The following is a 13,857-nucleotide window of genomic DNA, read 5'->3' as shown; positions in this document are numbered from 1 at the left end:
TGGTAGAGGGTGGTAGCGGGCTAGCATGAGGTCGCGGGTTCAAGTCCGGTTCGTGGCGTTATATTTTTAATCCAACTATTAAGGTAGTTTTTCATTTATTTATCATTATTATTATTATAATTATTATTATTATTACTATTAACATTATTACAAGTATCATTATTAATATCATTAAGGTAATTATTAAGAATATCAATATGATTAAAATTATTATTATTATTATCATTATTGTTATTACTAGTATTAGTATTATTATTATTAATAACATGATTTTCAAAACTATTATTATCGTAATTATTATTAATATCATTATCATCAATACTAGAATTATAATAACTATATGTTTATCATTATCATCATTATTAATATTATTACTACTATTGTTAATATTATTATTATTATGATAACAACTATTATTTCTTACAAATACCATAATATTACCTATATTATATTTTAATATTATATTAATTATATTTATATAATATTATACATATAAATATATTAATGAAAGACTTACTATATTAATGAACTAATGATGAAAATGAGTTAACGTATATTTAAAATATATAAAAACAAATATATATAAATATATAATTATATCACTAATAATTATATACAAATTTATTTGATTTGAATTTATATGTTTTAATATATATAAAACTGATATAGGTTCGTGAATCCAAGGACAACTCCACACTTGTTCAGTACCATCATACACGAATTTACTACAAACTATCGTAACGTATCGTGAGTTCATCTGCTCCCTTTTTATATATTTTTGGGCTGAGAATACATGCACAACTTTTATAACTGTTTTACACGTATCAAATATTAAACTGTGATATGTCGGGCTATGACCAGCAAGTCCCCAACCGACAAGTATAAACGATAACTTGTACGGGGCAAACTTGAAAGTCTAGTCTAAATATCAGTACCAACTATTAAACTGTGATATGTTGGGCTATGACCAGCAAGTCCCCAACTGACAAGTATAAACGATAACTTGTACGGGGTAAACTTGAAAGTGTAGTCTAAATATCAGTACCAACTGCTAAACTATGTTATACCCGGCTATGTCCGACTAAGTCCCTATAGTGATATTTTTAATTGCTGCGGCATTCTTAATTATTGGGGATAGGCCTATCGGGAGTAACGTCCCCGATACATTTGACTAAGTCTTTGTATTACTTGATAATGAAATTAAACGACAAGGACAGAACAACTTGTCACGGGGCAAACAACGTTTAGTCTAAATATCACGCACTGGCATAACTTTTTTTTGATCCTACGGGAGATCAACTTGACTGGATCTGAGTGATCTACTTATAAAAACAAATCTTGTGGTCTAACACTATTATTGAACTCATTATTTATTACAAACCTATGAACTCACTCAACCTCGTGTTGACTTTTTAAGCATGTTTATTCTCAGGTACTTAAATATTGCTTCCGCTGTATATCTACTGCTTTGATGATGATTGCTTGCTATGCTTAGAGTCTTCATTACATATCATATCAATTAAAGACATATTTATCTTCTGCTGCAAAACTCAACAAAACGTCTCATGTAGAGTCGTTCTCGTTTATACAACAGTCATTTGATATAATTAGACACAAATTCCCGAGGCTCTATTTGGGGGTGTCACACTATGACTGTTAGAATAATTCTATTCACTTAGCTTTATGCTAACCCCCCACAGTTTCTCCCTTGCAGGTTAAGTTTTGCATGCTATAGTTTGGGGAGTGGTTGCTTTTGGATATGTTTGACAGGCTACAGTTTGATGTTTATATTTTGATACCTATATTTGTGTAAAAGCTTTTGGTTAACGTAACACCTGGATGATTGTAATAACTATGATTTAGTTAATTACTACGTATGATTTGTAAATATCAATATATTATGTTTCTGTTGTGATTTTAAAAAAAATGTACGGTGTTACAAGTTGGTATCAGAGCGTAGGTTTGCCAACGTGTACATATGGATGTCATGTTCCCAAACCTTGCTTATGTTGTGTAAAACATATTCGTGGGGTAGAGTTAAGTGAATGTGGAAGTTGTATGTTAGTCTTAGGTACTAACAAGTTATCCACTAAGCTTTGGTGAGATAATGTTCAGTACAGGTTAAAGATGACTGACGGACAACAGAATGTTCATGCTCCCCCGACCCCTGGTATCTTCAGAGCTCTGACAGAGGGTGAAATTTCTGATGAAGATCAAGGAGATTACATCAAGAGGTTAGAAAGTGAGCTACAGAAAGCTCGGGAAAAGATTACAGAACTAGAAAATACTCTTCTTACGCGTGACTTAAGAGCAAATGTGGAACCGCAACCTCCGGGTTTTCCATTTCCCCAACGTGGGCCTACATCCACTGGAAATTCATCGCAGCAACAACAACAACAGTACCAGTTTCCGTTACCTCCTCAATTCCAAACACCACAGCCTAACCAGATACCCCTCCAAACTGGAAACCAATATCTTAACCAGTTTATGTACACTTACCCATTACAAATGATACCGCAACCAGTTGCTGAAACCCGAAAGAAATGTACATTCAAACAATTCATGGATTGTAAACCCCCAGAGTATTCTGGAAGTACAAACCCGACAGACACCTTAGATTGGCTGTGTGAAGTAGATCGAGCATTGGATGCTTGTCAATGCGAACCTGAATTGTGTGTTACTTATGCAAGCTGACTTTTGAAAAAGAAAGCAATGGGCTGGTGGGATTCTTTGACCGCCCAGGTGTCCAAAGAACAGTTGAGTCAAGTCACGTGGGAATAATTTTCAGCCAAGGTGTGCGAGCAATATTGTACTCTTTACGAAATCTCCAAGATGAAGCGGGAGTTTATGAATTTAAGAATGACTGAGCAGATGCCAATTGATGATGTGATCGAAAAACAATAATGGCTTCCTGACGAACAATCCAGAATTGAAAAGTTTGTTGAAATGATTCTGCCTGAATACCGATCAATGGTGAGATTAGCAACAACCTTGTCTCAAGCGTTTGCTATGGCAAAAATGGTGGAAGGAGATGTCAAAGCCACCAAGAGTAAATAGAGAGAGCAGGTGTCGCAACCAAAACAAGCGACAAGCCAGACGATCCAAATGAGTAGTAAATCTAGAAGATCTCATGGTAACCAACAAAGAGGTAGGGTTACTCAAAGCAATGGTAGTAATTTGAGTCAGAAAATGTGGTGCAATGTGTGTAGGTCAACACACGCTGGACCCTGTACAGAGTCGACAAAAAGGTGTATAAGGTGTGGAACGATGGGTCATGATGTTCAAGTTTGTTCATTTCGAGAAAATGTTTGTTGGAATTGCAAAAAATCGGGTCATCGATCAGCTGATTGTCCTTCTGCAAGGCGAGCGAGCTCTGGGTAGGGGTCGAAGCAAGAACACTGTCAGTCGGAGGATCATCTGCTTCTTCAACGGGACAGAAGCGAAATAATCCTCACCACCTGAAGCAAGAGCCTTTCAAATGTCGGTTGATACAGCTACTGAAACCGACGATGCGATTACCGGTATGTTTCTGATAAATTCTTCGCCGGCTCGTGTGTTATTTGATTGTGGAGAGAATCGCTCTTTTATGTCTGTTACATTATGTGATAAGTTGAAATTGCCTATTAACGTATTATCTGAACCTTTAAGAATAGAAGTGGGTAATGGTAGAACGGTTCCAGTCACAACCTTTGTGTCTGGAGTAACCATTGAAATAGATCGAAATGAATTCCCTATGACTTGTCTTGTTATGCCTATACCGAACTTTGATGTCGTATTAGGTATGGATTGGTTAAGCCGCCATAAGGCAAGTATAAAATGTGATAAGAAAATAATTCATTTTCCTTTGGCCGATGGGACACGGGCTGTGGCCCGAGGTGAATGGGGCGGGTTTAATTGTCCATTAATTTCGATGATGAAAGCTAAGAAATCGTTAGAAAAGGGGTGTGATTCGTTTCTAGCATATGTGATCGATGCAAAGAAAGAGAAGAAATCCGTGTTCGATATCCCGATAGTGTTCGAATTCCCAGAAGTCTTCCTAGATGAATTGCCGGGTTTACCGCCAGTTAGGGAAGTAGAATATAAAATCGAGTTGTTGCCAGGATCCACACTAGTTGCTAAAGCTCCGTATCAATTAGCACCGTCCGAGATTCGTGATATGATGTCACAAATGCAAGAGTTGCTAGATCGTGGGTTTATTCGGCCAAGTTCTTCGCCATGGGGTGCTCCAGTGTTGTTCGTGAAGAAGAAAGATGGAACTCTCCGTATGAGCATTGATTACTGAGAACTAAATAAAAGAACGGTGAAGAACAAGTACCCGTTGCCGAGAATTGATGATCTGTTTGATCAGCTATAAGGGGCATCGTACTTCTCTAAAATTGATCTACGATCAGGTTATCATCAGGTTCGAGTAGCCGAGGAAGATATTCCAAATATAGCTTTTCGTACAAGATACGGTCACTATGAGTTTTTTAGTTATGCCGTTCGGGTTGACAAATGCGCCAGAAATATTCATGGATTTAATGAATCGAGTGTGCAGACAGTTTCTCGACAAATTCGTGATAGTATTTATCGATGATATTTTGATTTATTCAAAGACAGAATCAGAACACGCTACACATCTGAGGCAAGTATTAGAACTACTGAAACGGGAAAAGTTGTACGCCAAGTTTTCTAAATGTGAGTTCTGGTTAAGAGAAGTGCAGTTTTTGGGTCACGTTATCTGCCAAGAGGGTATCAAAGTCGACTCGTCTAAGATAGAAGCGGTAATGAATTGGAATTCACCGAAGACTCTGATAAAGATTAAGAGTTTTCTAGGTTTAGCCGGTTACTACCGAAGGTTTATTAAAGATTTCTCAAAGATCGCAGGTCCTTTGACCAAGTTAACCAGGAAAGATGTAACTTTTCGATAGAGCGATGAACAAGAAAATGCCTTCCAGACATTGAAACTGTTGTTGTACCAAGCTCCGATTTTAGCATTACCTGAGGGTAAAGAAAATTTCATTGTGTATTGTGATGCGTCATTAGCTGGATTGGGTTGTGTGTTAATGCAGAGATACAAAGTTATTGCCTATGCCTTAAGACAGTTAAAAAATCATGAGAAGAATTATCCGACACATGATCTAGAGTTGGCTGCGGTTGTGTTTGCATTAAAATTATGAAGACATTACCTTTGCGGCACTCATTGTGTGATTTGTACCGACCATAAGAGTCTTCAGCATATCTTCTCACAGAAAGAATTAAACATGCATCATATACGGTGGCAAGAGTTGATCAAGGATTATGATTGTGAGATTCGTTATCATCCAGGAAAGGCAAATGTAGTTGCAGATGCTTTGAGTCGAAAGAAATCCACTGACAATGTAAAATTTATGCGAATTGAAATTGTGTCAGATTTGATTGATCGGTTAAAGATAGCCCAATTAGAAGCTTTGAAGGAAGAACATTTGAAATCAGAGATATTAGTAAAGCGAAAAGTGAATTTAATTGACGATTCTCGTGGATTAAAGACTTTCAGTAACAGAATTTGGGTTCCCTTGCACGGAGGGTTGAGGAATTTAATCTTGAATGAAGCGCATAAATCGAGATTGTCTATCCATCTTGGAAGTACAAAGATGTATCATGACCTGAAACCTTTACATTGGTGGCCAACAATGAAGAAAGATATCGCGTATTACGTGGAAAAGTGTCATATATGCGCTCAAGTAAAAGCTGAACATCAGAAACCTTACGGGTCATTACGTCATATTGAGATTCCTCAGTGGAAGTGGGAGCACATAACGATGGATTTTGTAACAAAGTTACCCCGAACCTAGAAAGGTCATGACATGATTTGGGTGATAGTTGATAGATTCACTAAAAGCGCGCATTTTCTGGCCACAAGTGAGACAACTTCGCTCAGTAAGTTAGCCCAACTATATGTGAATGAGATTATAGTTCGACATGGAATACCATTATCTATTGTATCAGATAGAGATTTGAGGTTCGTGTCTAATTTTTGGCAGAGTTTACCGGAGAATTTGGGTACTCGAGTTAATCTTAGCGCAACGTATCATCCTCAAACAGACGGTCAAAGTGAACGTACTATTCAGACGTAAGAGGATATGTTAAGAGCTTATGTATTAGAGTATGGAGGATCGTGGGATTCTCATCTACATTTGATTGAAATGCTCTATGGTCATCGCTGTAGAACGCTGACATGTTGGTTAGAAACTGGAGAGAAACAGTTTGTGGGTCCAGAGATTGTAAAGTTAACTACCGAGAAAGTAGCAATTGCACGCGAGAAATTGAAAGCCGTAAGAGATAGACAAAAGATGTATGCCGATCCTCGCAGACAGCCAGTTATTTTCACCGTAGGTGAGCAGGTATACTTGAAAGTATCGCCCTAGAAAAGAGTCATTCGTTTTGGTAAAAAGGGAAATTTAGCTCCGAGGTACATTGGGCCGTTTAGAATACAACAGGTGTTGAATGATCAGATAGTAGTATTAGATCTTCCTGCTGAGTTAGCTGGTATTCATAACACAATCAATGTGTCTTATCTTCGTAAGTGCAAGGTAGACGATGTAAGTCAGATTCTACCACTACAAGATTTGAAAGTTGATATGAATAAGAAGTTAGTAGAAGAGCCTGTAAGAATTGTAGTCAAGAAGATTACTAAGTTACGGCATAAGCAGATACCGATGGTATTAGTTGAGTGGAAGCACAGCTTAGGTTCAAACCTGACATGGGAGACAGAAGAGTTGATGAGAACTCGTTACCCTCGTTGGTTTGAACTTGACCAGATTTCGAGGACGGAATCTCCTTTAAGGGTGGTAGATTTGTAACAACCTCATATTGGGCATAGTGGTAATTGTCCTAGTTACCCATGTGTGTTATTATATTTTATTTTAATAATTATATGTTTATAATTATTTAATTATATAGTTGAGATCAATTTGTGACAAGGGTAATTGGATGGGGATATGGCGTATGCCTCGTTCTACATGCGTGGAATAGTTGCAATTGGATGGGGAACCATGTAAACTTGTCATATATGGATATATTATGATATATGATATTGTTTAGAGTATGAATTGATGATATTATTGATTAGATATGTGCTAACTTGAGATATGATATTCTCAGGTAATAAGGGAACGGAGAAGGCTCAGTAATATAAGACTTCTGAGTTCTTGCTGTTTATCATGTGACTGGGACTATCTTAACTGTTGTATGTATGTAGTAGCGGGTTATGCTATTGTTGTCCTACCATGTTATACCTGATGAGTTAGCATATGATGTTTATGCTTATGTGATGATTATGTGCACTAGGGTATTATCGGCTATGATGTCTAGTCGGTAATCAGCTTTGGGTATAAAGCTGAGAATAAGGTCAACCTTGCTGTCAGGTTGGGTTTAATAGTTACTATTTGTGTAGTATAGTTTGAGTGACACATCCCCTGCGTCCGGATTACTATGCGAGGGAGACAGTAACAGGAACTTTCGGTAAACTCTAGCTCGATCAACTAGTAGTTAATGGCCCGTACAAGCCGCCGAGCCTAGTGTTACCATTCGGGTTTACCTTATTGATGCTATGTCATTGTGATTAGCTTGATGCTAGATACATATTACTGTTATGATAATTCTATTCACTTAGCTTTATGCTAACCCCCAACAGTTTCTCCCTTGCTGGTTAAGTTTTGCATGCTATAGTTTTGGGAGTGGTTGCTTTTGGATATGTTTGACAGGCTACACTCTGATGTTTATATTTTGATACCTATATGTGTGTAAAAGCTTTGGTTAACGTAACACCTGGATGACTGTAATAACTATGATTTAGTTAATTACTATGTACGGTTTGTAAATATCAATATTTTATGTTTTCGCTGTGATTTAAAAAAAAATGTACGGTGTTACAGAAGATATGTGTGTCCCCAACCCCCCGTCCTGCCCATATATGCTTTTAATGATATTGAACCAAAATGCGTTCTTTTGAGTGTGGAAACGCCACCACCATTTACCCATTAAAGCCAAATTTTTGGCTTTAAGAGAACCAACGTTTAACCCACCTCGAGCATACGAAGACAAAATGGTTTCCCAGCCTACCCACGACATTTTAGAATTTTTATCAGACTTGACCCAAAAGAATTTACGTCTCATACCTTCCAGCAAGTTAATGACACCCAAGGGAGCACGTACTAGGAGGAAAACGTACAACGGGAGACTACTAAGGACTGATTTAATAATAGTGAGCCGACACCAAAAGACATAGATTTCGATTTCCACTCTGCCAACCTACCGTGAACCTTATCAATGTACAGTTCACAATCTTTTAATTTTGTCACTTTGTTCCCAATTGACAACCCGAGATACATCAACGGAAAGTCACCCGTACTACAACCCATAACCGAAGCCATATGTTAACAACAATCTTTTGAAACCCCAACCCCAAATAATGAGCTTTTCAAAAAATTCAATTTAAGGCCCGAAAACTTCTCAAAACACTTCAAGATTTTTATAAGTTTTATTGCATTTCTCCGACTCCAATCCCAAAATAGGATAGTATCATCGGCATATTGAAGTTTTGAAGCCATAATATTATCTCTACGTATTTCAACCCCTTTGAACATATTTTTCTCAATTGCACTCTTGATTAGAAGATTTAAACTCTCCGAAGCTATGATAATTAGGTAAGGGGATAACGGATCTCCTTACCTTACTCCTCTCTTAAGTACAAACTCTTTTGTTGGGGACCCGTTAATAAGGATGGATACGGAAGCCGACTTGATACATGAACCAATCCAAAATATCCATCTATCACCGAAACCCATAACTTTCAGGACACCTAGGATATACTCCCAGTTCAAACTATCAAATGCTTTGGCAAAATCTTCCTTGAAAACTAAACTTTTACATTTTCGGATTTTTAGCTCCTCAATTATTATATCATTAGCAACCAAGATACCATCAACTATGTAGTGTCCTTTAATAAATGCACTATGCTCTTGACTAACAAGCTGTGGTATCACCCTTTTTAGACGAATAGCTAGGATTTTAGCTATTATTTTGTAAAAACTTCCAAGCAAAGTAATAGGTCAGTAAACACCGAGACCCACCGGATCCTTTTTTTTGGGAATAAGAGTTAGAAAAGACGCATTACATCCATTTGACAAGGACTTATGTTCCTAGAACCAATATAAAGCATTAAAGAGATCATTTTTCACAAGCCACCAAAACCGTTTATAGAACTTAAAGTTAAACCCATCCGAGCCTGGGGCTTTCGAATCATTATAATCTTTTAACGAGGCCCACACTTCCAATTCACTTAAAGGATGCTCAAGATATTCAGCATCACTACTGTTGATCGATTTAAAGTTTAACTCATGAAGCCCTTCCAGATTAGGTTTGCATCACCCACCGTTCTGGAAACTTTTCTTGTAGAATCTGAAGATTTCTTCATTAATTAGAGTGGGTGATTCCTGCCATATACAGTCTGACAGGCCACAGATCTTTGTCTTATTCAAATTACGCCGAATACATGAATGGAAGTATTTCGTATTGTCACCACCCTCGGCCGCCCATTTTAATCTAGCTTTTTGTGACATTTAACTTTATCCAACTGCAACCATTTGCACCTTTGACCTTTGGAATTTAAGAGGATGAAGTTTCATGGATGAAAAGTTAGGGTTTATGAATTTGAGAATGGATGAAGATAAATTTGTGTACATGAAGTTTTATGTGTATGAATCGAATCTGTTTTGTATGTAAAATGATAAAATGACAAAAATACCCACACATGTATGCACATGATACAATTTAACAGCGAATGTTAACGACACCCCTATTTATTATTAACTTTTGAAATATATATATATATATATATATATATATATATATATATATATATATATATATATATATATATGAATAAAATAGATTACCAAAAATAAGAAAATAGGTAAAATAGATTACCTTTTTTATGTAATTTTCCCTAAAACTTTAGGTCTCCATGACTTCATTCACATTTCATATTTAATTTTTAAGCATAAAAAAGTAGTATAATACTTGACATTTTAATATATTTATAAATATAAATGCCTCACGCTTATGCTTTAGTAGCAAATATTAAATTGACAAAGAAAATGTCAAAATAGTTATGAGATAACTTAGTTAAAAACGCTTATATATATATATATATATATATATATATATATATATATATATATATATATATATATGTATGTATGTGTGTGTGTGTATGTGTGTGTGTGACGCCCCGTACAAAACCATCGTGTACGGTTCATCAACAACATGATCTGTGACGACCCGGAAATTTTTGACCAAATTTAAACTTAATCTTTATATTATTTCGACACGATAAGCAAAGTCTGTAATGTTGAGTCTCGAAAATTTTGAACTGTTTCATATATTCATTTGACCTTCGACTATTCCCGACGATTCACGAACCACTATCTGTAAATAAATACATATATATTTAAATATATATATATATATATATATATATATATATATATATATATATATATATATATATATATATATATATATATATATATATATATATATATATATGCCGCTTGATGGCTTCCTCAAGGACGGATTTTAATTTGAACAGTTAACCATTTGCGCCGTAAGTCCTGTGCTTAGGCAGGCAATTGTAATTATATTTGTATCTTTTGCATGCGTCTTTGTTATATTGTTTGTATATCGCGAATCAAAACAAAATTTATACCGCATGCCTATGCGCGTAAGTTAAACAAAACTCACGCGCATACGCGAGTACTGCGTAAAATAAACCAATACTTCAGCGATTTCACCCTTAGTGGTTTAGACTCAAAAGCTGCTGCGTTCTTGCTTTGTCATGTGCTAGAGGTGCACTTTAGCTGTATGGTAAGCAACGCAACTAAAAACAAACCACTGCTTTTATACTTTAGAGTTCCTCAAGCAAACCAATGCGAGAGTAAATACGCACAAGCAAACCAATGCTTGTATTTTTAAGTCGACTTGGCAGCCATCTAGTCTACGTGGCGCTTGGTTAGGGAAAAACCAATTCCCTTCACCTGCCGTTAGTGTCTAGCCTTGTAACCAAACAGGCTTCTGCCACACGGGGGCTAGAGGACACCCCTTAAGTAGGCAGGAATCGCATATAAAAAAGAAAGATATATACAAAAAGAGTATGCGCGAGTAATATTTTAATTGGCATTAAGCATGATTACAACCACGACACATCCAAACGGACGGAAATTACATAGGAAAAAATAACGTGCTAAAATATTTGGAGTGATCAGGTCGAACCTGCTACATGTAACATTTTTTCAACAACGTCGCGTGCCAAGTGTGTTTCACAGGTTTTCCATCTAATGTTGCGAGATGGTATGCCCTGGTGTTGCTTGCTCCCACTACCTTGTATGGACCTTCCCAACGGGGGGCCCAACGTCCCAGTATCCTCCGCATGACTTGCGCCATTTTGACGCCAAACTAGATCCCCGCACTTATAAGAGCGCGAACACACACACTGGTTATAGTACTTTGCGATTTTCTGTTTATTATTAGCTTCGCTAACCGCCGCAGATAGTCTGCGTTCTTCCAGAAAATTAAGATTCTCCCGCAAAGCTTCTGAGTTGTTTTATTCATCGAAATTTTGTACACAGAACGTTGGTACCCCGATCTCTGCGGGTACAACAACTTCTGATCCATAGACCAAACTGAACGGAGTCTCACCAGTGCTTGCTTTGGGTGTTGTTCTATGTGCCCATAATACCTTTGGTTAGGGGTGTTCACGGTCCAGTTTGGTCCGGTTTTGACTAAATCTCAAACCAAACCGACGTTCACGGTTTCTAGATATGTCAAACCAAACCAGACCGAGAATGCCGGATGGTTTGGTACGGTTTGGAGTGGTCCGGTTTGACGGTTTCAAGTTCTTTTTTCTTTCTTTTATATTCATATTATTTTGTGTATATTTGTCTCGATTTGGAACGTTACGGTTGTTAAATTTTTTTTATTAAAACATTAATCAAGAAGCAACATCAACATATGATGGTAGTAAGTAAATAATAAATAGTTATACTTAACTGTGTATGGAAGATTAATTAGTAGTTATAGAATAGAATGATTCATCCGTCATATTTTAGTTAGGTTTATACATCAGTAGGTCAAGAGAGATATGAGGTTTTAAACACCTTCATGTTATTACTCAAATTCCATAAATTAGTGATCTAGCACTATATATACGTTGACATTATTAATATATTAACTGTTATGAACATATAATTAAAGATTTTTCTTAAATAATTTACATTAAATATACATCAATGATATAATTTGGTCCGGTCCGGTTTAACCGGTCGGGGGTCTATTAAAACCATAAACCGGACCGGGTTTCACGGTTTTGTGATTTTCAAACCGAGAACCGAACCGCCAATATCTAAAACCGGACCAAACCAGCAAATTGATACGGTTCAGCCGGTTTTTGCGGTTTAACGGTTTTATGAACATCCCTACCTTTGGTAATTCGTCCACCCAACCAATGCGACCGTGGCCTAATCTAGCCTTAATTCCAATTACTATATCTGTAGTGACCCGAACTTTTCCATGTTTATATATATATTAAATGAAATTGTTATTTACATGATTAAGTGTTTCCAACATGTTAAGCAATCAAACTTGTTAAGACTTGATTAATTGAAATAGGTTTCATATAGACAATTGACTGTAGTGACCCGAACTTTTCCATGTTTATATATATTAATTGAGATTGATATTTACATGATTAAATATTTCCAACATGTTAAGCAATCAAACTTGTTAAGACTTGATTAATTGAAATATGTTTCATATAGACAATTGACCACCCAAGTTGACCGGTGATTCACGAACGTTAAAACTTGTAAAAACTATATGATGACATATATATGGATATATATATAGTTAACATGATACTATGATAAGTAAACATATCATTAAGTATATTAACAATGAACTACATATGTAAAAACAAGACTACTAACTTAATGATTTTTAAACGAGACATATATGTAACGATTATCGTTGTAAAGACATTTAATGTATATATATATATATCATATTAAGAGATATTCATACATGATAATATCATGATAATATAATAATTTAAAATCTTATTTGATATTATAAACATTGGGTTAACAACATTTAACAAGATCGTTAACCTAAAGGTTTCAAAACAACACTTACATGTAACGACTAACGATGACTTAACGACTCAGTTAAAATGTATATACATGTAGTGTTTTAATATGTATTTATACACTTTTGAAAGGCTTCAATAAACTTATCAAAATACTTCTACTTAACAAAAATGCTTACAATTACATCCTCGTTCAGTTTCATCAACAATTCTACTCGTATGCACCCGTATTCGTACTCGTACAATACACAGCTTTTAGATGTATGTACTATTGGTATATACACTCCAATGATCAGCTATTAGCAGCCCATGTGAGTCACCTAACACATGTGGGAACCATCATTTGGCAACTAGCATGAAATATCTCATAAAATTACAAAAATATGAGTAATCATTCATGACTTATTTACATGAAAACAAAATTACATATCCTTTATATCTAATCCATACACCAACGACCAAAAACACCTAAAAACACTTTCATTCTTCAATTTTCTTCATCTAATTGATCTCTCTCAAGTTCTATCTTCAAGTTCTAAGTGTTCTTCATATATTCTACAAGTTCTAGTTACATAAAATCAAGAATACTTTCAAGTTTGCTAGCTCACTTCCAATCTTGTAAGGTGATCATCCAACCTCAAGAAATCTTTGTTTTTTACAGTAGGTTATCATTCTAATACAAGGTAATAATCATA

The 13,857-nt window shown here is 35.8% G+C and overlaps 2 protein-coding genes across 2 annotated transcripts; one reads left to right on the top strand and one right to left on the bottom strand.

The window, feature by feature from the left end:
• Window positions 1-3,478: 3,478 nt before the first annotated feature.
• LOC139853470 (uncharacterized) lies at window positions 3,479-6,821 on the top strand. The gene is made up of 5 exons (XM_071842865.1): window positions 3,479-4,205; window positions 5,392-5,514; window positions 5,968-6,091; window positions 6,188-6,362; window positions 6,474-6,821. Exons 1-5 carry the CDS (start codon window positions 3,479-3,481, stop codon window positions 6,819-6,821), a joined length of 1,497 nt encoding a protein of 498 aa, XP_071698966.1.
• A 1,048-nt stretch (window positions 6,822-7,869) lies between these two features.
• Window positions 7,870-9,581, bottom strand: LOC139853464 (uncharacterized). The gene is made up of 4 exons (XM_071842859.1): window positions 9,395-9,581; window positions 8,692-9,034; window positions 8,276-8,370; window positions 7,870-8,078 (listed from the first exon to the last, which is right to left on the bottom strand). Exons 1-4 carry the CDS (start codon window positions 9,579-9,581, stop codon window positions 7,870-7,872), a joined length of 834 nt encoding a protein of 277 aa, XP_071698960.1.
• Between the last annotated feature and the right edge of the window lie 4,276 nt (window positions 9,582-13,857).

Source organism: Rutidosis leptorrhynchoides, chromosome 1 (assembly GCF_046630445.1).
Source record: "Rutidosis leptorrhynchoides isolate AG116_Rl617_1_P2 chromosome 1, CSIRO_AGI_Rlap_v1, whole genome shotgun sequence".
NCBI classification, from domain to species: domain Eukaryota; kingdom Viridiplantae; phylum Streptophyta; class Magnoliopsida; order Asterales; family Asteraceae; genus Rutidosis; species Rutidosis leptorrhynchoides.
Note: the sequence above shows the minus strand (reverse complement) of the source record. Positions and strands in the feature narration are given on the sequence as shown.